General features: G+C 35.9%; 1 protein-coding gene across 1 annotated transcript in view; it reads left to right on the top strand.

The window, feature by feature from the left end:
- SLC2A13 (solute carrier family 2 member 13) overlaps window positions 1–25,670 on the top strand; it is a 484,362-nt gene that overhangs the window by 314,032 nt on the left and 144,660 nt on the right. Inside the window, exons 5-6 of the mRNA XM_065934615.1 lie at window positions 3,798–3,961; window positions 11,977–12,097. Coding sequence (XP_065790687.1) covers window positions 3,798–3,961; window positions 11,977–12,097 — 285 coding nt within the window. The remainder of the gene's footprint in view (window positions 1–3,797; window positions 3,962–11,976; window positions 12,098–25,670) is intronic.

Raw genomic sequence — 25,670 nt, forward strand, 5'->3', positions numbered from 1 at the left:
TATTGTTTCAGCTTCAGCATCAGTCCCTTTCAATGAATATTCAGGACTGATTTCCTTTAGGATGGACAGGTTGGGTATCCTTGCAGTCCAAGGGACTCTCAAGAGTCTTCTCCAATACCACAGTTCAAAAGCATCAATTTTTCAGCACTTAGCTTTCTTTATAGTCCAGTTCTCACATACATACTGAGTATAGTGGTAGCCTATTACATAAATGGTTGACTGATAGCATCATTTATAAAAACACTGGAGTTCACACATTTTAAAATGTAAATTAAATGTGTCATTTCATCAATACATGATCTGACTTTTGAAAACTAGGTTCGTAAATTATTCTGACCTAGGTATGTCATCCCCTGCCCTTGAAAGAGTCCTGTGAAAAGAAATATTGCTATTGTATGAATTCTTCTGGAACTGATTATCCTTTAAGTAAATATTCTTACCTTTATTCCTCACCTTCTCATTCTAACTGTTGGCCTTTTCCTTATTTTACTGTTCATTAGCTCCTTTATGTAATAGAGTAATAGAGTAATCCCCTCCAAACATGCACATGTCATAAACAACCTGTGAATATTTCTCATTAATCAGCAAAGGGAAATTAAGGTAGTAGATCAAATTAAATCTGCTAATCAGTTTCTCTTAAGGTAAGGAGATTACCCTATTTATCTGGATTGACCTAGTGTAATCACAGAGGTCTTTATATGCAGGGGAAGGAGAAAGGAGTCTCAGAGTGAAGGGGCCTGAAAGGCACTGCATGGACCCACCTTTGTGGGCTTTGAATCTTGAGGAAATGGGGTCCTCAAGCCACAGCATGTGGAAGACGTTGAAAGCAAAAAACAGCAAAGAAATCTATTTCCCCTGGAGATTCTAGAAAGGAATACCCAGCTGACACCTTTGATTCTTGACACCCAATAAAATCTGTGTCAGATTTCTGACCTATAAGCCTGTTAGGCAATAAATTTATGTTGATTTAAGCCAGTGTGATTGTAGTAATTTGTTATGGCAGCAATAAAAAATCTAATATATCTACCAGGGTTTGAGAAAGAAAAATGAGGATGAAAACTCAAGACAGTCCATCCAAAGAAAGATTTAGTGTGGGTTAAAGTTGCAAGGCTTGCTGACAGGAAGATAAAAAGACCGTCACTGAATTTCAGCCTTTACTCTCAGGGTTTCACATTAATATGGAAAATCTACAGGGTACTCTGTCTAACGTAGTGACCTGAAAAATACTTGAAACAATTTACCCTTGTTGAGTTCTGCAGCTAGCCTGTACACTTTACTGTAGTTAGAGTGATCTTTTCACAAAACACACTTAATTGTTTGTTGTTCCTCTTCACAATCCATGTCATGGTTCTCCATTCCCTGCAGAATAAAATCCAAACATGTAGCATGGCTCTCAAGGCCCCTCTATAACAAAAGGTTCTACCGAAGCCTTCTGTCATACTTCTCTTTCCTTTGAACCTTCTTATGTGCAGCCACGGTAACATACTCTTCATGTATGAATCCAGCATGGTACTTTGTACATTTTCCCTTCCTACATGTCACTTCCTTTACCACCAATGTCCTTCTAGATCATTGCATGGGCTGGCAAACCCCGGGGAATTCTTCAAACCTTAACTCAAATGTTAAATTTTCTGGAAAATCAAGGAACTTTATAAAGGGAAATAATTTGGTCTGTCCTTTAATGCCACATTGTGATTTATATACCTTGCAATATCAAAATTATTTCTTGCCATGTCATTCTTTTATGGGAGCTTCTTTAGGGCAGAAACTGGATCTAATAATACATCTGTGGGAATTCAGTAACTCACATATATTAATAGTAGGTCCTCAATGCATAAATACTAACTGAACAGTGTGTTGTCTGATCTGGCCAGCACACTACAGAGATGTCTTTTTTTTTTAATGTGTTTATTTTTATTTGAAGGATAATTGCTTTACAGTATTGTGTTGGTTTCCACCAAACATCAACATGAATCAGCCATATCTTTAAAAATGATGGTTTCTGATTCCCAGGCCAGGTTTTACTTATATTCTGCCTCTATAAATTTAAGTAACATAAGAAATTATTTTACACACCTAGGACACATTTTGCATTTTAAATAAAATTCTGATACTCATTAACTTACTTTGTTTGATACTACTATTTGTAGCCATTAATTTAACACATGCAATTTCATGATTTTGTTGTGTCAAAAGTGAAAACAATGAGATACAGTTGTCCCTCCCTCAGTTATTCATAGGAGATTCAAGAGCCCCCACAGATACTCAAATCAGAAGATCTTCATGTCCCTCACGTCCCATGAACATACATATCAATAATTATCTTAAATATACATGGATTAAATGCACCAAACAAAAGACATAGATTGGCTGAATGAATACAAAATCAAGGCGCATGTATGTACTGTCTATAAGAGAACCACTTCAGATCAAGGGACACATAAAGACTGAAAGTGAGGGGAGGGCAAAAAAGTATTCCATGCAAATGGAAGCCAAAAGAAAGCTGGAATGGTACTACTCATATCAAACAAAATAGACTTTAAAATACAGACTATTCTAAGAGATAAGAAAGGATACTGCATAATGACCAAAGGACAGATCCAAAAAGATCCATCCATCCATATATATATACAATATAACAAGTGTAAATATGTTGTTTCTTCTTGACGTTCGGTCATTAAGCCATGTCCCACTCTTGGTGATCCCATGGACTGCAGCTTGCCAGGCTCCCCTGTCCTCCACTATCTCCCAGAGTTTGCTCAAATCCATGTCCATTCAGTTGATGATACTGTCTAACCATCTGATCCTCTGCCACCTGCTTCTCCTTTTAACCTTCTATCATTCCTAACATCAGGATCTTTTCCAAGAGTCAACTCTTCACATCAGGTGACCAAAGGATTGGAGCTTCAGCTTTAGCAACAGTCCTTCCAGTGAATATTTAGGATTGATTGATTTGATCTCCTTGCAGTCCACAGGACTCTCGAGAGTCTTCAGTATCACCACTATTTGAAAGCATCAGTTCTTCAGTGCTCCACCTTCTTTGTAGTCTAACTCTCACATGCATACATGACTACTGGAAAAACCATACCTTTGACTATATGGACCTTTGTTGGTAAAGTGATGTCTGCTTTTTAATACTCTGTCTGGGTTTGTCATAGCTTTCCTTCCAAGGAGCAAAGTGTCTTTTGATTTCTTGGTTCATTCACCATCTATGGTGATTTTTGGAGCCCAGGAAAAGAAAGTCTTGTCAGTGCTTCCAATTTTTCTCTTCTATTTAGGGACCAGATGCCATAGTCTTCATTTTTTGAGTGTTGACTCTCAAACTAGCTTTTGCCATATATTCTTTCCTCTTGTGTCTTTCAATAAATTCTTGTACCAGAATTTTACTTTCTTTAAGATTGATATGTAGCAGTTCTCTTTGTTCTTTTAAGTATATACATTTACAGTGTACAGTGACTGTTGATTGATTACATGTATTTGGAGCTTCTCCTTGATAGTTTTAGTGAAACTACAGCTGTCACTGTTCCGGAGGTGTGGAGTGCATGTAACTTTTAAAGGTTTTAGCCCTCTATTCACTTGCTTGAGTATCTCTTCTTAACGATACAAAGTTATAAATTTCATCTGGACATAGTCACTGTATTGTGATCCTTTAAATGGTTTGCATGATTTCCATGTTAATGTGATATTATTTTTCAGTTCTTCCAGGTATGTTTTAGTCAGATAGACACTTTTCTATGTGAATAACTGTGTTTCTTTGAATGACTAACAGCAACAACTGTTTTATTCTTGCCTCACAGGTACTACAGTGCAACCATTCTGCAGATGTCTGGTGTCGAAGATGATAGACTTGCAATATGGCTGGCTTCCGTTACAGCCTTCACAAATTTCATTTTCACACTCGTGGGTGTCTGGCTTGTTGAGAAAGTGGGCCGCAGGAAACTCACATTTGGTAGTTTAGCAGGTAGGTGTTGAAGAATTCATTTATAAACTTCTCTAATGATGACAAATTAATCTTTTAAAATGCAATACCATTACCACTTCTGATATAATTTTTGTAGCCATATAATAGGGTTTTTCTATTCATAGAATTGAGTTATAATAGAGGTCAAGAAGCAATAGTTAGAACTGGACATGGAACAACAGACTGGTTCCAAATCGGGAAAGGAGTACGTCAAGCCTGTATGTGATCACCCTGCTTATTTAACTTATATGCAGAGTGCATCATGCGAAATGTCAGGCTGGATGAAGCACAAGCTGGAATCAAGATTGCCAGGAGAAATATCAATAACCTCAGATATGCAGACAATCCGACACTTACAGCAGAAAGTGAAGAACTAAAGAGCCTCTTGGTGAGAGTGAGAGAGGAGAGTGAAAAAGTTGGCTTAAAACTCAACATTCAGAAAACTAAGGTCATGGCCTCTGGTCCCATCACCTCATGGGAAATAGATGGTGAACAATGGAAACAGTGACAGACTTTATTTTGGGGCTCCAAAATCACTGCAGATGGTGACTGCAGCCACGATATTAAAAGATGCTTGCTCCTTGGAAGAAAAGTTATGACCAACCTAGGCAGCATTTTAAAAAGCAGAGACATTACTTTGCCAACAAAGTCCATCTAGTCAAAGCTAGATGTGTGGTAGTAGTCACGTGTGGATGTGAGAGTTGGACTATAAAGAAAGCTGAGCACCAAAGAATTGAGGCTTTTGAACTGTGGTGTTGGAGAAGACTCTTGAGAGTCCCTTGGACTGCAAGGAGATCCAGTCCATCCTAAAGTCCTGAATGTTCAGTCCTGAATATTCATTGGAAGGACTGATGCTGAGCTGAAACTCCAATACTTTGGCCACCTCTTGCAAAGAACTAACTCATTTGAAAAGACCCTGATGCTGGGCAAGATTGAGGGCCGGAGGAGAAGGCGACGACAGAGGATGAGATGGTTGGATGGCATCACTGACTCAATGGATGTGAGTTTGAGTAGGCTGCAGGAGTTGGTGATGGACAGGAAAGCCTGGCGTGCTGCAGTCCATGGAGTGACCAAGAGTCAGACACAGCTGAGTGACTGAACTGAACTGAATAGTTTTTTGAAAAAATTTTTTAAATAAAAACTTATTATGATATGTAACTAAAAATTAGAATTATAGTAACAATTAGAGCCTATTGTGGGTAGCATTTTGCTGTTATTTTAAGTTTTACTCAAAGGTACAAAATAAAAAGCAAAGTTCTAACATATATATATATATTTTAAGTTTGGGGTAATACGGAAATAAATTTGGAGCATTTTTTTTTTCAAAGTTCTTTCAACAGTGGAAATTGGAACCATATAATTTTTCACAAAGTTGGAAGAGACTCTTTTTGTGTTTAAACAAGGCCTAAATCCTAGGGCAAATTCTGATTGATTTGGTATGTTTTCTGTGATAACTTAATGAGAAAAACCCTTCTCACTTTAAAGTATCTTTTGTCTTTAAATTTTGTCTGTTTTATTTATTATTTCTCTAATGCAAGGGCTTTTTCACTTGCCAAAATGACACGCTTCTCTGGCACTGTCTTCACATGTTTGTATCAAAGAATTTTCTGATCTTTTTAAATATACAAGCAGATTTCTACTTATCAATTAGCTATTTTCTAATTATTTCTTTGTAAGTTTAGTTAGAGCAAGAATACATTTTTCCATTAAAATATAAAGTTTCCAGGCCAGCATTAATTAAATTCTATTTTAACTAAATATAACTAAAGCATTCATCCAATAGAACTGCTTCAAGTCACTTGTCCCAAATTTTGATGAGAAAATGCATTTAGGGTTTCATAGTCAGTTATCAAGAATACATACTGCCTCTCACCCTTAACTCCAGAAGGAAGAGTAGAATGCACCCACCCTCTGTGTTTGCCTTGAGTGGAAGCTTTGAGCTGAATAATGTAAGTTGAACTGCAGTATCAGAACTGAGGGGAAGGCAGGGGGAAGATTGATTTAAAGGCAAAGGTAATTGCAACAGCCAATGTATACAGGAAGGGTACAAAGAAGCAGGAGGATGAGTGAGGAAAGGTGAGGGACAAGGGAAGGTTAAAAGCCATACATTCGCAACCTATTCAAGGAACCAGAATTGTCCAGGCCTGGAGAAAAAGACTACAGAGACCCCAAATAGATCTCTTATTCTTGTAGATGGTAGATGTTTTGAGGACATAGATTTTTTACTTAATATAAGAAAAATATTCCTAATAATCAGACCTATGCAACAATAAATTGACTGCCTCATTAGGGTCATAAGCTCTTAACAAAAGGATAGATGGCCATCAGGCAGTGATGTGCTAAAGACAGACTCCTGCAGTGGGTTGAAAATTGGATTTGCTGACTCCTGTGGTTCAGGTAAACTCTTAGAAGTGGTAATAGCTGCTTTAAAATTTTTTTGGTGGGCACACTTTCTTTTTGACAGGGCCTTAGTATACTGCTGCCTCAAGAGGTCTATTTTTTAATAGAATTTTGGGTCTTAAATATGGGATTTGGCTTTTGAGATTTTGAGAAAAACGCTGATTTTGAGATGGGGAAAAGAGGCAGTTTTTCTAGCTGCCTCTGTCCCTTCTTTTGTTCTATTCCAGGATTTTGAGTCATTACAGATAGAAAGCCAGGCTGGGTTTGAATTTTGTGACATTGAACAAGGTTCTATTTTCTCATCTATGAACAGGAATTAATTATAGTCCTTACTTCATAGGTTTATAGTAAAGACTAAACACATTTACTCATGTAGAGATAGCATTTCAAACAGTACCTGACACAGGCAGTAAAATGCTCAAAGAAGTTTGCTATCACAGTGTTGTTACTGCCAGAGAGGGATGTTTTGTTGTTTTAACCATAATCCAGGAGCGTTCCTGAACTCCTCTTCTGGATGTCATGTCTCACCCCTCCATGGAAGTCCTCTTCCCCAGGGATTTCCAGAGTCCATCGCTGACTATTATGAGAAAGTGAAGTGAAGTGAAAGTCGCTCAGTCGTGTCCAACTCTTTGCGGCTAGAATATTGGAGTGGGTAGCTTTTCCCTTCTCCAGGGGATCTTCCCAACCCAGGGATCTAACTGTGGTCTCCTGCATTGCAGGCAAATTCTTTACCAACTGAACTATCAGGGAATTGAAAAAAAAGAAAAATGACTTGGAGGGAAAGACTAAGAGTTTCCAGGCACTGCCTTTATGAGCAACCTGGAGGCAGTTTTCTTTTCTGCCGAATGAAGAGATTGTCATTAAATTGGTGGTATTACAAGAAAGATCAGTTCTCTTAGCAAGCTTTGAAAATATTAAAAGTCAGGACACCACAGAATGTGCTACCTTTAAATTATTCATAGGTTATATATTTTGGATTTCTTTGTATAAAGAGTTTCTTTGGGTCTAGCTAAATATAGTTTATTTGTAGTACTTTTTAAAGACTGAGCACCTAAAATATTTTTAAGAATTTATTTATTTAGTTTTTTTCTTTTTATGTAGCACACTACTCAGTGCTGTGTGGTTACCTAAATGGGAAAGAAATCCAAAAAAGAGGGGACGTATGTATACATATGGCTGTACTGTACAGCAGAAACTAATGTTACAGGATTGTAAAGCAACTATTGTTGTTGTTGTTTAGTCACTAAGTCATGTCCAACTCTTTGTGACCCTGTGGATTGTAGCCCACTGGGTCCCTCTTTGCATGGGATTTCCCAGTCCAGAATACTGGAATCGTTTGCCATTTCCTTCTCTTGCCAACCCAGAGACTGAACCCATGTCTCCCGCATCAACAGGCAGCTTCTTTCCATCTGAACCACCAGGGAAGCCACAAAGCAACTATACTCCAATCAAAATTTATAAATAAATAAAGAAATAATAACATTTTTAAAGAAATTATTTTGATTTTCTTCACCATTTTTCACCTAATAAAATAAATCATAATATATTTAATATTCTACCAGTGCTAGTATTAGAACACTGTTCAATTTAAAATTTCTTAAATTAGACTGGAATTTTTAAATCCTTCATTCAGTTTTATTCCCTATTTTGTGTTTTATTGATTTTTTTTTTATATTGAGTGAAATTTAGTAAAAAAAAAAAAAATCAAAATAACTTTTTGAATAGGTACTTGTTCTTTAAAAATTACTATAAACAAACTGTATTCAGCTAGACCAGGGCAAAGAAACTCTTTATACAAAAAAATATAAAATATATAGTCCATGAATAATTTTAAATGTAGGACATTTTGTGGTATTCTGACTTAATATTTTCAAAACTTGCTAAGAGAACTGGTCTTTCTTGTTAATATAACCAAGTTAATGACAGCCTCTTGATACTTTAATAGAGGAAGGCTTATATCTATGTAATTTTGTTGCTTATAAATCAGAAAGCCAGAAACACTGTGTTATTTTCTGCCAGATATTTTGGTAGTGGAGTATTCCCTAAAACATCACTCACAGGTCGTCTTCATCAGAATTACCAAGGATACTTTAAATTGTGAATTCTTGGGGACCCAACCCCCACTCTGCTAAATTGGAATCTCTGAAGATGAAATCTGGAGCATATGTAGGTGATATTTAAGCATAAAAAGTGTGTTCTGTTTGAGTCTTGGGTAAGGAAGTTTTGTTTTGTTTTTTTATTTACTAATAATACAGGCCCTTGTATCAGATAGTTAAGGTAACTTACTTCATCAGGTATTTTTTAAGGATTCTATTTATCCAGCACACTACCTCCTATGGAGAACATTTTTATTAGGAAAATGGTATCAGAATTCCAAAAGGCAACAGTACAGTTGGCTAAGGAGGGACTCTTTTCTTATAATATAAAGAATGTGCCCAAACTGCCCGTTACACTGGAGATCCTTTCATACAAGGCCTTGTGCATTGGACTCAATGAATCATTGAGTCCATTGACAACCATTGAACCCTTGAAAACTATAACAACTTTAAATGCCATTGAGTCACTGATAAAGCAGCTGTGATTTGTTAAGGGAAAGGAAATAGGTAGTTCAGATAGTTTTAAGCCTTAAAGAGACATGAGCATATGATAGGACGAGGTCACCATTTTAAAATTTACTCCATAAATTAAGTCATTTAAGGCACATTTCCCTTCCATTAAGGAGTTTATCATCTCATAAGATAAGAGTTTTTACTCTGTTGTTGGCTATCACAATCACCTATGAAATCATATTATCTGATCCCCATTTTATGGAGACTGATTCAGAGGTTGAGGTACATTCTAAACAGTTGCATTTTCAGTAGGAAGCCAGGATTGAGAAACAAGACTATAATAAAGGTATGATACTGACTTTTAAAATATTTCCATCCATAGTAGGTCAAAATAGATTTGTGTTTAAGAAACGTAAACCTTCAACTAGGAATTTTGTATGTCCAAAATGGTCTTTATCCCAAATTTTGCAAGTTGGTTAGACTTTTTTGAGATGGATCCAAGAGATATAATATCTATACTGCAGAACTCTCATCTGGGATATTTCTCCCATACTAACCCACGACCTCAATTGAATAGTCGTAATATGTTTTGTTATTTTCTTAGAAAATAGTCAGCATTGCAAAAATCTGTAGTACTGTGAGATCTACTCTATGCTAGGCACTAGAATTGAATATATGTTAATGTGCGTTAGGTATACTATCTTAGAGTTTACAGTTTATCACAGAGACCAGTTATTTTAAGTCGTGCTGTGAAAGAAGAGTGCCATGTTTCCTTTGCATCCTAAAATATCAACATTTCCTGATTGAAGCAGATCTTACCTGTGCCATGACAATATTCTGTGGATGTAATTTTGGACGATACTTAGGGCCCAGCTTCTTTGATAGACAGATTAACAGTAAAACTCTTGGTTTATTTTGGTTTGTTTGAGGGGAGAGGGATGACTTTTATTTACATGCCCAGTATATCTTTTCTCTTTCTGAGAGATAGTCTTGTTTTTTGTTTCCCAAATCAGGAACTGGTAGTTTTTTTGAGAAAATAATACATCAAACTAGTTCTAGTTCTAGTTTGAATTTTAAGCCAACAAGGGGAAAATGAGCTGTGATTGTATATTCATGACTCTTCAGCCTGGTGTGGTAAAATAGGCTTCTGATCTTTTCCTCAAGCCATCTCCCACCTTCTCAACTTTCTTCTAGATTTTGAAAGCATGCTGCTGCTGCTGTATTTAATAATTATAGTACAATAGTTAACATTTTTAGCTTTCTAAAAATCTTTCAGATGTATTGTGATATTTAAAATTCACTGCAATTCTGCAAGATGAATATTATCACTAAGCCCCATTTTACAGCAGACAAAACTGCATGTTGGAAAGGTTATGTGCATTGTCCAAGATTGTGGAGTCAAGAAACAGCAGGGTGAGAACTTAACCACAGTATCTAACTTGACATTATCACCTCTATATTAAACACAAACACTTCAACTATTATATAATCCAGTTCCACTTTAACAGTGCTTCCCAAAGTTGTTTTTTTATCCATTTATTTATTTTATCCATTTATTTATTTTATCCACTTATTATCCATTATCCATTTATCCATGTGTTTGAAAAATACATTTCATCATTCTTAAATAACTTTCTCATTTATCTAATAGAAACTTTACTGCTACATAAATGACTACCCTGAGTTCCATATTCTTAAACGTATTGCCTCATTCAAGTAAATTACACAAACAAATGCATCCATATTTTCTTCTTCCTTCACATGACCTTTTTTTTTTATCCCTACAATGGCTGGAACAATTGTCAGAAATTTGAAAACTTTCTTGTTTCCTGTCAGTATTTCTATAAAGGACTCAAAAATGAGCTTTTTAAGTGATATATGTGTGTGTGTGTGTGTGTGTATATCCTTAAGTGATTTTATACATATATATGTTATATCTTTTTAAGTCATTTTATATAAAATCACATTCTGTACCCTAAAATTAAAGACAAATATTCCACTTCCAAATGCCAACAGGAAAAAGAATTGAATATATGTGTTATGTCATTTCTGGGATTTTTAAATCTTTACAAAATGTTACTCCTTTTTATGAGAAATTCTCTTTCACCTGTTTTTGAAAATTTAGTTTGTTACTCTTTAGTTTATTATTTGGATCGTACTTTGCCGACATTACTTTGCCAACAAAAGTCCGTCTAGTCAAAGATATGGTTTTTCCAGTTGTTACGTATGGATGTGAGAGTTGGACCATAAAGAAAGCTATGTACTGAAGATCTGATGCTTTTTAACTATGGTGTTGGAGAAGACTCTTGAGAGTCCCTTGGACTGCAAGGAGATCCAGCCAATCAATCCTAAAGGAAATCAGCCCTGAATATTCATTGAAAGGTCTGATGCTGAAGCTCCAATACTTTGGTCACCTGATGCAAAGAACTGACTCACTGGAAAAGACCCTGACGCTGAGAAAGATTGAGGGCAGGAGGAGAAGGGGACGACAGAGGATGAGATGGCTGGATGGCATCACTGAGATGATGGACATGAGTTTGAGCAAGCTCAGTAAATTGGTGATGGACAGGGAGGCCTGGCTTGTTGCGGTCCATGGGGTCACAAAGAGTAGGACATGATGGAATGACTGAACTATTACTACCGTTTGGGTCCTAGATGATCGAATAACATTAGAACAATTTTCTTGGTAATGAAAGGAGCACTTAATATAAATCTGTTGCCTTTTCTACTTCCTGACATGTTAGGCACTCAATAATGTCAGTTATATTAATTCTTTTTGAGACTGTCAGCAATCCAAAATGGTGTTTGTTTAGAAAGTTATTACCAGTGCTTGGCTTACAAATGTATTTGATTTGAATTTCACTCTTGTCATTTCTCACAGTGAACGTGCTAGTGAGTTTTTAATGACAATACTTATGCATGACAATACTTGTGTATGAGGATCTTTTTTTTAATCCAATGAGGATAGATCAAGTTATTTTTTTCAGAGAGATATCTTGCTAAACCCAGTCTGCTTTGAAAGAATGTTGTCAACTCTTCTCTGATGTAAAACTTTTTTTTTTTTAGGTACCACTGTAGCCCTCATTATTCTTGCTTTGGGATTTCTGCTATCAGCCCAGGTTTCTCCACCCATCACTTTTAAGCCAATATCTCCTTTAGGTCAGAACACTACTTGCACAAGATACAGGTGAGATTTTATAATGGTCCCCTTCATTAACCTAATTCTGGTAACTTCTTTGTTTACTTATAACTTTCCTAAAATATGAGAGATGAGTAAGAGCTTGCTAGGCATCCAGACTTAATGGTGGAAATGCATGCTTCAGGAAAAGTGTGTTATTAGACAAAATTTTGATGATACTTCTCTGGAAATTGGAAGCATATATTGATACAGAATCTAAGCAGGAATACTGAGAAGCTATTTTATATCATATATGACTCAGTGACATCTACATTCTAAGTGAAATGAACTTTCATCAGTAATTAAGCTTTTCCATGATGTACATATCTGATACACTTATTATCTGGATATTCTATCAGTTTCCATGATGTACATGTCTGATATAGTTTATTATCATTTGGATATTCTATCAGTTAATCTTCACCATGTTCCACAAGTATTTCCTCATTCATTTAAGCAGAAAATAATTTTTCCTCTCACTAGTAGGGTTCTTGAAGAGCAATAGAAAGTGGGAAAGGGTGCTGGATGAGTGTTTTAATCATCAGCTTCAGGTTTAATAACTTGTTAAGTTTAGCCATATACACTCTATGTAATAGATTAATAGATAGAGAAATGGATGAATAGATACATCAGCTAACAGATGGACTGAAGAATGCACAATTGAATTAATTAAAAATTGAATGACTGAACAGGTCAATTAATAAATTTATCAGTAGAGTTCCACATTCCTTCATGGTTGTGATTCCCTTTTAGGGCTTCTCAGGTGGCTCAGTGGTAAAGAACATGCCAGCCAATACAGGAGACGTGGGTTCAATCCCCGGGTCAGGAAGATCCCCTGAAGAAGGAAATGGCAACCATATCCAGTATTCTTGTCTGAGAAATCCCATGGATAGGGGAGCCTGGCAGGCTACCGGCCATGGGGTCACAAAAGAGTTAGACATGACTTAGTGACTAAACAACAAACAACAAAGTGTTTCAAATTTCTTTTACTTCATTTTAGTGGCTGGAAAGGCTAGCAACCCCTTTAAAATATATTGATCAAATAGCTTTAAAAACAAAAAATGATATTCCTTCAGCCTCAACTAAACAGATATAAGTCTCAAATCAAAGGGTAAATCATTTATTAAGTCAGGTACTCCTATATGAAATTAAAACATTACATTGATATACTTAATTCCACTTGGGATCACTTGGAGCTTCTCATTTAACAGAATTTATGGTGCCTTCTTATTACAACAGTGAGGAAGACATATGTAATTATGTCTTTCTGGTTGCAAATTGTGATATTCACTTGCCTTTGGAAATGAATGTTGTATATATTTATCACTTTACTATTTTTTAACAGTCTTTCTGTTCTAAGGAAGATTTAAAGGTGTCTTAAAAGAAGTTAACTTTAACATAGACTCTCTCTGTATATAGATATTTTTATTTTCTTTGGATATCTGACCTCAACTGCTAGAAAGATGGTAGACCATTGCTAGAATTCTGCATGCTCTATTTTTGTTTCTCTTGAAAGATATTTTAAGTACAGTGTTTTTAGCTCAGTTACCTCTAACAAATTATTAAAAAATTACTATTGTTTGAGAAACATAGAATACTTTTTAGATTTGATGTCTGATTTAGATGCAGCAGTTTAGATTGAGAATAAGATTGATACACTGTCAGATCACCTAAAGGCAGAAATTCAGCCAAAGAATATGAATAAAAAAATTTTATGAAGTTCTGATACAGAAAAGAAGTAACTAAGTTTTTAATGATTTACATAATTAAATAGCTTTCCTGACATCAACTTTTAAAATTTCAGTAAAAATATTTACTGCTGTCGTGTATTTCATTGCATGACAATTTGTGGCCATCAATCTATTAATCCTACTGATTCATCTAAATTATTATTATCTACCTATCAATATAGGTAGGTGACAATAAAACATTTTCTTTCACCTACCAATTTAAGATAAAATTCTAGTGGAGTGAGAGAAGTGTACAACCTAATATTGTTCATATCACAAAGTGATAAGTTTTTAAAAACAGAACCACATTTGATATGTCTTCTAGAAGTCACTGAATATGCAAAGCAATTATTTCTCATATAGTTTCTTTAAGAGAAACATATTAGGTTTTGTGAGCAGTTGACAGTAGTTATAGTATGTATGTATAGTCTAAATGATTTTATAAAATATATCTGCAGACCCCTTACTGATTTTGTTGTTGTTAAAAGTATCTACATACATTTCCCATTTCTTTACAATAAATATGAAAAATATAGTATACGACATACATGAAAGTTATTAAGAGAGTAAATCCTGAGTTCTCATTACAAAAATGATTTGTTTCTTTAATTTTATATATATAAGAGATGATGGATGTTCACTAAACATTGTGGTAATCATTTCATGATGTATATAAGTCAAATAATACTGTAAACCTTAAACTATGCTAATCTTTATGCCAATTGCCTCTCAATAAGACTGGAAAAAAATTAAAAAGAAGATAAAAATGAAACAGTCATGTTTGCATAACTTTAGAATGAGTAATACTCATGCAGTAAATAAATATAGGTGGTATACTTTCCTCTTGAAATGATCTGTATAGGAAAACTGAGCAAAGAAAACAGATTTAAAGGGAGAGATGGTTTAATCTTAAGAACACTGTATATTATTGGTGGGAATGTAAATTTTTCTTCATTTTGAAAATTGATATGCTTTTGCCCAGGAAAGGTTAAATGCATAGACCGCTCGACTCAGCACTTCCACTTGAAGAAATCTATTATGATGGATATGTAATGCCCTCTGACTTGACTCTACTAGACTAGAGTAGAAGATTTATGGAAGTGAATGGTTCAAGAACAATGGTTATTCTTTATTTTAATTCAAAAAGTGTTGATTGTGTGGCATCACTAAGTAGGTTAGAACCACAAACATGGTAGATTGGGATGCACTAATGACTTTGGACCCAAGACATTGACTACCTTAAATAATTTCTGATAAGAACTTATGCTTTTTAGAATTTTTAATTGATGATATTCTTTCCAAGTCCTGGTTTGATTTTCTAAACCAAATGTATTAAACAACATCTATCAGATTTACTTTCTGCAGTTAAAATTGCGTACAGTCACAGAGCACCAACTAAGGCTTAGGAGAAATAACTCCAGTTGAGGGTATCATCTTAATCATTTATCTATATAAGAATATACATGCTTACACCAAATATGGCTTTTAGTTCCATTCTCTTAAATTACTAATAAGCATATTTTCTTATAAGAGCTATCCAAGTTTGAGGATTCAGACCTTTCCTGCATAACACTTCCCTGAAATCTTTGTCTTTTTATTATTTATAAGTATGATCTCAGTAGGGGCTTCCCCCAGTGGCTCAGAGATAAAGAACCTGGCTGCCAATGCAGGAGACCCAGTTTTGATCCCAGGATCGGGAAGATCCCCTGGAGGAGGGCATGGCAACCCTCCAGCATTCTTGCCTGGGGAACCCCATGGACAGAGAAACCTGGCGGGCTACAGTCCATTGGGTCGCAAAGAGTCAGACACAACCGAAGCCGCTGAGCGCAGCACACAGCACGTGATCTCAGTGTATTCAAATCACTGTCAGAAAACCCTCGAAGTAAACAGATATTTCTTAAAGTATACAGCTGTAGAATTGCAGATACTCTCACCCTAGGGCTTTCATTCACATTGCCACTCATTCATTCATGCATGCATGCATGCATTTAAAAAATATTTTGGAGCACATAGTCATAGGATTATATAAGGATGAGTTAATATAGAGAAAGCACCTAAAGCAGTTCTCAGCACATAATAAGCACCCAATAAATATAGCCGTTGTTATCATTAATAAAACCTATAATAAAATATGAGATTATGATGATGAGTAGAAGTCTTTCTCATCTTTTGAAGAAGAGTTTTAAGCAGGGTAGTGACTTGACCAAATTTTCTATTCTCAACTTTGTCTCTGGGGCACAGAGGGCACATGTTGATATGAGGAGACTAATTATTAAAATTGCCTGTGAGAGAGATTAGTAGTTGCCTGGACTATGATGGCGATGCTCAGGATAAACAGGTAAACAGATTCTAGATAAATCTAAGAGAAAAATCAACAGGAGTCAAAAATAGGGAATTGATTAACTATCAGCAACCAGATAGAATCGATCATAGAAGTCAGTTGGGGTACTCAAAGGAGAAATTCACAAGAAGGACTGTGCTTCTGATCCACAGCTCTTTTTCCTATCAGTATTTTTCAACTGAGAATCTTACCTCGAACCATCTGTTCACTCGCTCAGTCGTGACCAAGTCTTTGCGACTCCATGAACTGCAGTGCACCAGGCTTCCTTCATCATCTCCCAGAGCTTGCTCAAACTCATATCCATTGAGTCAGTGATGCCATCTAACCATCTCATCCTCTGTCCTCCCCTTCTCCTCCGGCCTTCAATCTTTCCTAGCTTTGGGGTCTTTTTTTAAATGAGTCGGCTCTTATCAGGTGGCCAAAGTATTGGAGCTTCAACTTCAGCATCAGTCCTTCCAATGAATATTCAGGGTCGATTTCCTTTAGGATTGACTGGTTTGATCTCCTTGAGAGCCAAGGGACTCACAAGAGTCTTGTCCAACACAATAGCTCAAAAGCATCAATTATTCGGCACTCAGCCTTCTTTATAGTCCAACTCTCACATCTATACATGACTACTGGAAAAACCATAGCTTTGATTAGATGGACCTTTGTCAGCAAAGTAATGTCTCTGCTTTTTAATATGCTCTTTAGGTTGGTCATAGCTTTTATTCCAAGGAGCAAGTGTCTTTTAATTTCATGGCTGCAGTCACCATCTGCAGTGATTTTGAAGCCCCAAAAAATAAAGTCTCTCACTGTATCCATTGTTTCCCCGTCTATTTGCCATTAAGTGATGGGAATGGATTCCATGATCTTTGTCTTTTGAATGTTGAGTTTTAAGACAGCTTTCTCACTCTCCTCTTTCACCTTCATCAAGAGGCTCTTTAGTTCCTCTTCACTTTCTGCCATAAGGGTGATGTTATCTGCATATCTGAGGTTATTGATATTTTTCTCAGCAATCTAGATTCAGCTTCTGCTTCATCCAGCCCAGTACTTTGCATGATATACTCTGCATGTAAGTTAAATAAGCAGGGTGAAAATATACTGCCTTGCCGTACTCCTTTCCCAATTTTGAACCAGTCCATTGTTTCATGTCCGGGTCTATCTGAGAAGGTATATTCCTCACTCCCACAGATCTGCCTCACCAGGACAGTGGAGAGTAAGTGATTCAAGTACATCTTCCATAAGAACCACTTCAGTTTCTTTCTTTTTTTTTTTTAACTGCTTAACTGCCAGCTTTCTTTGATTCCTTTTTTTCCTTCTTTAACATTATTAAATGAAGAGTACAAAAATAATGTGGCTTTTTTTCTATAGAGTAACATTTTCATGTTTTCTCTCTCTAAATGAAGCTTCCAGACATCTCAGTTGATATAGCCTTCCTTCATCTATAGATCTCCCTATGTTTGTGACACTAGTTTTGATAAACTCTATTGTGCCTATCTAACTATAATTGGTTTGGCATAATAATTACTACTAATAATTAATGTCTTCAAAATTCATTTACAATAAAAATAATTTTGCCTTCGCTTCATTTTTTTTCTCCATTAGCCAGCCTTGAGTGATTGAGCATATGTCATTGGCATTAGCACTGAGACTGTTAGATTCAATCATAAAACTTTCATGTGACCTTAGAGATGTATAGAAACCCTATTAGCCCCTATTTTTTTCAGCGTTTGGCATATTGCTGAGTGATAATGTGTTTGTTTCCAGCAATTTTAGCAACTTGACAATGAATGTAGTGTTATACTGTGAATGAGACTTATTGTTGGTTGACTCTTATTTTCTAAAACCTACTGATTTCCTTTAAAATTTGCATATTTTAGTTTTTTGGTCTGATGATACAGCTTAATAGGCCTTGAGGTTAATATTAAATAAAACTACAGTAGACAATATGCTATATCTGTTGAATGATATCCACAGACTTATTTCAGATAAAGATAATTGTAATCAAATTGGTAGAAAAGGAAAATGAGAATTGAAACAAAAAGCCAAATAACCTTATCATATATCTGTATCTCCAAATAATTGCACTTGTCTTTTGCTAGCACTTAAATACCCAATACAGAATTTGACATATGGATAGAAAGATAATGGAATAGATTCTTGGAGGACGTTAACCACTTACATAACAGAGTCATTGAGTTCTTCATGACCTTTTTACCTTGAAGCCTGTATTTTCGGTCAAGGCCGAAAATTGTGGCAAAGCCGCCACAATGGCAGGATCCCTTACTTAAATCTTACTTGTTTTCCACAGTCATGAAGTGCTTCTTCGGAAGCCTTAAAGACAAAAAAACAAGGCTTTTTTATTTTAGGATTGCAAAGACTGGGAGAAGAGCATTCCAGGAAGAGGGAACATATGTATACAGGCCCTAAGCAAGGAGTAAGGCTTCCTCAAGGAACTTACCCATGAGCAAGAGAACAGTACAAAAATAGACTGGATGGCAGACCAGTGACAGACCATACTGGGACCCTCAAAAGCCATGAGAATTTTAGACATCACTTTAGAATACTGAGTAGCCTTAAAAGATTGAATAGAATGACTTAATCAGACTTGTGTTTCTAAAAGATCACTCTTGCTGCTTAAGAGAATTGATTAGGGAAGGACAAAGGGTGATGAGTGGAGATCAGATGAAAGAAGTTGGAAGCCTAGGCAAGAGATAATGCAACCTTGACGGTGGTAGTGGAGACTCAAGAGATTTTGGGGCTGTGGGCCTGAAGCAGTGTAACAGGCTGGATAATCAGATGGATGACATACAAGAACAGATACTCTGCACGTGGTTAGGATAGTACTCAGGGACCAGGAGTCTGGGTTTATAAAATCTCGCTGTAGCTCACTGCTTAGAACACAGTTTCAAGGATGCAAATCGGAAAAGCCTTTCTCTTGCTTTCCAGTTAAGTTCAGCAGTCCTGTAAAAAGAACAGTATTTACTGTCACTTACACTTTTATTTGAAATGTCATTTTTCCTCCCTCTTGAACTCAAAAGACTTTTGAGAAAAGCTCTTTTGCATTTATCCATTTAAGTCTGAAGTAAAGGGGAAAACATGTGTCTCAGACTTACAAGGATTTTTATTCTTATTCTAGAGCTCTGATCATTACAATGAATAAATAAAATCAACTTGGAATTCTGTTCACATTTCAAGTCAGTCCACTCTAGAATATTATTCCAATTTTGTCCTATACTTTAAAAGGGAATACATTATCCAGTACTGTTACAGTAGTAGACCATAGTCATAACCTCTGGTATATTTCCTTATAATAAAGACCAAGAAAACTACAGATAAAACAAGTACTAGATAAGATTTATAAAAAACTTAACTGTTCTCTAAACAAATAAGCTCAAGATCACCTTCTTGTAAATCATGATACTGAAAAATGATGAAAACCGTTTAGGTATTAACACTTAAATATTAAATGTTATATTTAATATTGTTGAATGGAGGTATTTTTCCATCATGTTGTGAAAGCATGTTACATAGCTTCTAATGTTTTCCCTGTCTGAGGTTCAAAAATGCCTATTGCTCTGGACCAATCTTTTAATTTAATTTTTTTAAACCAAGTATAGCAACCTGATTAAAACAATCTCATCAGTGAGTGTAACTTTGGAAACTATTATTGTAGGTGGCTGGGTGGCTAGGTGAGTGAATGCGTGGATAGATGGTTTCAAAAGAAGGTAGATGATACTGACTAAAGGAAGATTTTTAGTATAATTTTTATTATAGAATTTGGATATATGTGCTAGAAATTTTGGCAACACTTTGTTGCTACTAGAGCGTTGATAGTTTAGGAAATTTTCTTCCAAATGCATCACCTTTATTTCTGCAGTGTGATCAGTAGTACCTCTTGCAGCTATGCTAGCAGACACACATCATAGACATGAAGATCTCGAGGCATACAGCAAGCCTTTGTTCAGGTAATGTGTCCATGAAGTTTTTAGATTGTTAAGTGGTTGTAGTACCAAGAGAAGGTTTTCCTAATATAAGTAACTCAATTACAAAATAAGATAGTATGACACATGCCTCTAGGACTATTAACACCTGCGTTATATGGTGAATACGGCTGCCCACTCCGGTTTTCTTGCCTGGAAAACTCCATGGACAGAGAGAAGCCAGGTGGACTATACAGTCCAGGGGGTCTCAAAGAGTCGGACCCGGGGGTGTCGCAAAGAGCAGCTAACACTATATGGTGAATAAATTAGAAGTCTAGAAAAAATGATATCATGTGTTCTAAACAAACTGGTTTTAGAAGCAGAGAAACAGAAATTTATTCTTGTATAACTCTATACAGTTTAGCAAATCAAGGAATACAGCACTTTAGGACAATATGTGTACACATTTGTAATAAGTTTATTCATTTAAGAAACATTTTTGAGATCAGTAGGTCAGGGAATATTAAGATTAAAGGGAAAAAAAGAAACCTTTCTCCACATGGAGCTTATAGCTAGGAGGGAGAAAGAGACCAATAAATAACTGCAAAGCAGTATGATAAAAGTTGATATATGTATCAGCATGCCTGGCTGTGACATCACCTCTCCCAGAGCTGTCACAGGGGGCTTCACACATGAGAGCTCTTAACCATACATTATTCTGGATCCCTTCTTAGAGTCATGCTTTTAACTGCATGCAATAAATTACATAGCAGTTCAAAGAAAATCAGTAATATTGAAATATGTGTGCCAAGTTATTTTCCAAATAAACTTACTATATAGTAATCTGTGTACTTCTTTATTACTATATTAAATAACAGATCTAATGCAGAGCTAATGCCATTGTTTCAAAACCATGGCGAATGTAAATGGTATTCTGAAGTTTAGGCAACTACTATAGTAGGATATAAAAATGTATGTGATTTCTATTGTTCTCAGTGACTTACTGCCTAATTTCATAATTGAAGGAAATGCTAAATTTCAGTTAAAGGTTAATAAATTACAGATATATATATTTTTTCTTATCTGCATTTTAAAGCTCTATATTAAGAACCCCTCATGTAGGAGTGAGCTTGATCTAATTTTTCAAGGATGAGTAGGAGTGAGTAGGAGTGTCTCAGACCAATAAAAGTGGAGAAGCCTCCAAGGGCATGAGAGCAAAGACACAGATGTGAAATAGATTTGCTTTTCAGGAATTTTTATAAAGTTTGATACCACAGGGGAAAGGAGTACCAGTCACAAGATGAGGCAGAAGTAAAGGCAGGGCCTTATATACTAGGTGAAGACAGGTGGTAGAGGGAAACCATTCACCAGCACCAGATAGGGGAGTAACATCATCAAATGCAAGTTTACGAAGTTTTCTGAACGGATTTTAAAGCCCAGTAAATACGAAGGAGTTCCATTTGAAGAACACATTCACAAGTTGGATTTGTACGTGTAAGTCCTACAAAGTTAGCCTAGGTACCAAACTAACACAGTCAGCTATATAGTAGTGTACTATAATACGTTTATACTTTTCACACAGATGATACATAAAAACAAACACACAAAAAAGCACTTTTAGTCCTACAGACAGTACCTTGAAAAATCTAGTAGTGCAATTCAGTTCAATAGCTGTCATACAGGAACTAGCATCAAGTGAAGAGGCAAGAAGAGTTACTGACTTGCAGGAGAGAGAGGATGTAGGAGCTGGTAGAGCTGAAGGATCATCAGCAATAGCAGAAGGAGAGCAAGCTGCAATTTCACTCAGGCCTGATGTTGATGGGAAGGGACGTTTGGGTCCTGGAAATTTCCCAACTTGAAGGTTTGTGTATAGGGGACTTCCTGACTGTATTGGAAGGAGGAGACTCTGGCAGCCCCAGAGAGAGATAAGAGAGTCTGAAGTTTCTGCATGATGGTTATCTTGAAGACAAAGCTGTCTGTGGAGATAGGATTAGGAGTAGACTGGTTTAATATTAAAGAGAAAGGATTACAAAAAGGTGTTTGGACAGTTCAGCTTTATAGATATCCAGTGTAGCTTAAGTGACCCCAGGTGATATACCAAGGGAGATAGGTGGAGCATAATTCCAACAATAATAACTATTATTATCTTAAAATTATAGTAGTTTCCACTAATTCTTTACTTTATATAGACATCCTTGCACATTCTTTTTGAATATTATCCCATGTTATCCTTAAACTTCCCTAAGAGAAAGATACTAGTCTCTAATTTTACAGATAAGAAAATAAGGCTCAGAGAGTCTATATAACCGGCCTTGAGTGATGTAACTGGTAGACTTCAGAGCCACTTTGTTCCCTACATAATATCTCTGCTTAGCCCACTCATGGCCTCATGGCATTTTTCTCTGTGCGCATCTGAATTGCATAGTTAACAGTGAACATGTTTGTGAAAACCTATTACTTCTTGGCAATTACCATTGATCATTATGTGAATTCTATGGTAATTTCATCGAAGAAGAAAAGCTTTGGAAATGATGTGCATTACGACCAACTTGGAGGTAGATAATAAAGTCTCCACCCTTCACAAAAGGTTAAAAATGCACTGCTCATTTTTATCATCAGTAAATCATAAAGACATTGCCAATAGCCCAGATGAGAATTAGAATTTAATTTTTTAAGTTTCTTTTTCTTTCTTTTGTTTGATTTTGAGTTTTACATGGTAAGTCTATGCTGATGAGTCTTATTAAATCATGAATAAAAATTATTTCATGACAGAACCTATTAACATTTCTAGTTCATTTTGAAAGCAAAGGAAACCTTTATCTAAATTGATTAGTATTTATATAAATGTTAAACTTTGTGGAACCTAAATATTTAGTTCTTTCTGGTTTTTTGTTTTTATCATTGTGTGATTGATTTGTGACTGTGTTGGTTAGGTATCTTCACAGAAGTTTAGTTAAAATAATAAACTTATGAAATTTAAGGTAGTAGTTTATCCCTCAAAACAGCAGATCCTTCAAGTCTTGGCCTGTGTAATCAAATTCAGCAAGAATGTATAATATTCTTATTCATATATATACAATTATGTATTGTATTTTTTTAAAAACCACAATTAAATGAACATAAAAATTCTTGGCAGTTAGCATGTGCTGTTTACACAGATACAATCCTTTACCTTTATTTTCATCTTTCAAATCACATAAATGTGTGTGTGCATGTGTGATGGCTTGCTATAAATTATAAAAATAAGAAATCTAAACAGGCTAAATTAATATTGCTGCTTTTTGTCTTACAAATGTGTGTACCCAAGTGGTCTTCCATTCTTATGCAAATTGAGTGTGCCATGTTCAGTTCAGCTACAGAATTTTTATTTATTATTATTTTATTTTATTTTAATTTTTTTTATTAGTTGGAGGCTAATTACTTCACAACATTTCAGTGGGTTTTGTCATACATTGATATGAATCAGCCATAGAGTTACACGTATTCCCCATCCTGATCCCCCCTCCCACCTCCCTCTCCACCCGATTCCTCTGGGTCCTCCCAGTGCACCAGGCCCGAGCACTTGTCTCATGCATCCCACCTGGGCTGGTGATCTGTTTCACCATAGATAATATATATGCTGTTCTTTCGAAACATCCCACCCTCACCTTCTCCCACAGAGTTCAAAAGTCTGTTCTGTACTTCTGTGTCTCTTTTTCTGTTTTGCATATAGGGTTATCGTTACCATCTTTCTAAATTCCATATATATGTGTTAGTATGCTGTAATGTTCTTTATCTTTCTGGCTTACTTCACTCTGTATAATGGGCTCCAGTTTCATCCATCTCATTAGAACTGATTCAAATGAATTCTTTTTAACGTCTGAGTAATATTCCATGGTGTATATGTACCACAGCTTCCTTATCCATTCATCTGCTGATGGGCATCTAGGTTGCTTCCATGTCCTGGCTATTGTAAACAGTGCTGCGATGAACATTGGGGTGCACGTGTCTCTTTCAGATCTGGATTCCTCAGTGTGTATGCCCAGAAGTGGGTTTGCTGGGTCATATGGCAGTTCTATTTCCAGTTTTTTAAGAAATCTCCACACTGTTTTCCATAGTGGCTGTACTAGTTTGCATTCCCACCAACAGTGTAAGAGGGTTCCCTTTTCTCCACACCCTCTCCAGCATTTATTGCTTGTAGACTTTTGGATAGCAGCCATCCTAACTGGCGTGTAATGGTACCTCATTGTGGTTTTGATTTGCATTTCTCTAATAATGAGTGATGTTGAGCATCTTTTCATGCGTTTGTTAGTCATCTGTATGTCTTCTTTGGAGAAATGTCTGTTGAGTTCTTTGGCCCATTTTTTGATTGGGTCCTTTATTTTTCTGGAATTGAGCTTCAGGAGTTGCTTGTATATTTTTGAGATTAATCCTTTGTCTGTTTCTTCATTTGCTATTATTTTCTCCCAATTTGAGGGCTGTCTTTTCACCTTACTTATAGTTTCCTTTGTAGTGCAAAAGCTTTTAAGTTTCATTAGGTCCCATTTGTTTAGTTTTGCTTTTATTTCCAATATTCTGGGAGGTGGGTCATAGAGGACCTTGCTGTGATTTATGTCGGAGAGTGTTTTGCCTATATTCTCCTCTAGGAGTTTTATAGTTTCTGATCTTACGTTTAGATCTTTAATCCATTTTGAGTTTATTTTTGTGTATGGTGTTAGAAAGTGTTCTTCATTCTTTTACACGTGGTTGACCAGTTTTCCCAGCCCCACTTGTTAAAGAGATTGTCTTTTTTCTATTGTATATCCTTGCCTCCTTTGTCAAAGATAAGGTGTCCGTAGGTTCGTGGATTTATCTCTGGGCTTTCTATTCTGTTCCATTGATCTATATTTCTGCCCTTTGCCAGTACCATACTGTCTTGATGACTGTGGCTTTGTAGTAGAGTCTGAAGTCAGGCAGGTTGATTCCTCCAGTTCCATTCTTGTTTCTCAAGATTACTTTGGCTATTCGAGGTTTTTTGTATTTCCATACAAATTGTGAAATTATTTGTTCTAGTTCAGTTCAGCTACAGAATTTCAAGAGGGGTTAAGAGTGTTGTACTTTTTTAAATATCTATTCTACTAATATCTGTAGGCCACCTTATTTTACTTAATACCTAGATTATTGAAAAATATATCCTTTCAGTAGAAGAACTCAGAATTTTAAAAAGCCATTTATATAATTATGTTTAAAGTAATAACTCCTTATTATAGAAGGCTTCCCAAAGCTGGGCAGTAAGGAACTGGTTAGAATTAGATGGGATAAGGAGAGGAAGACAGCATCCAGGACAGAAGGAATGTGTGTGCAGAAACAGGAGGAAGCTTACTATTGTCTACCAACTACAAGTATAGTAATCTTCTGGTTTCAGATACTCTGATTTCAGATACTTCTGGTTTCACAGAATTCATATTTTCCACTTTGATGAACTGTGTGCCTCATATGCTAGTTTTTTGGAGATGCTCTGAGGAATGATAGTATTAATTTCTGGTGTGAGGGTTCTAGCAATAAGAGAAATGGCTTAACCCATGGAGGCGGGGTGGTTCCTGAGGGTTCTTAAAAGTGCTTATGTTGGGCTTAGCAGAGCTGCATCA

This window comes from Muntiacus reevesi, chromosome 4 (assembly GCF_963930625.1).
Source record: "Muntiacus reevesi chromosome 4, mMunRee1.1, whole genome shotgun sequence".
Lineage (NCBI taxonomy): Eukaryota > Metazoa > Chordata > Mammalia > Artiodactyla > Cervidae > Muntiacus > Muntiacus reevesi.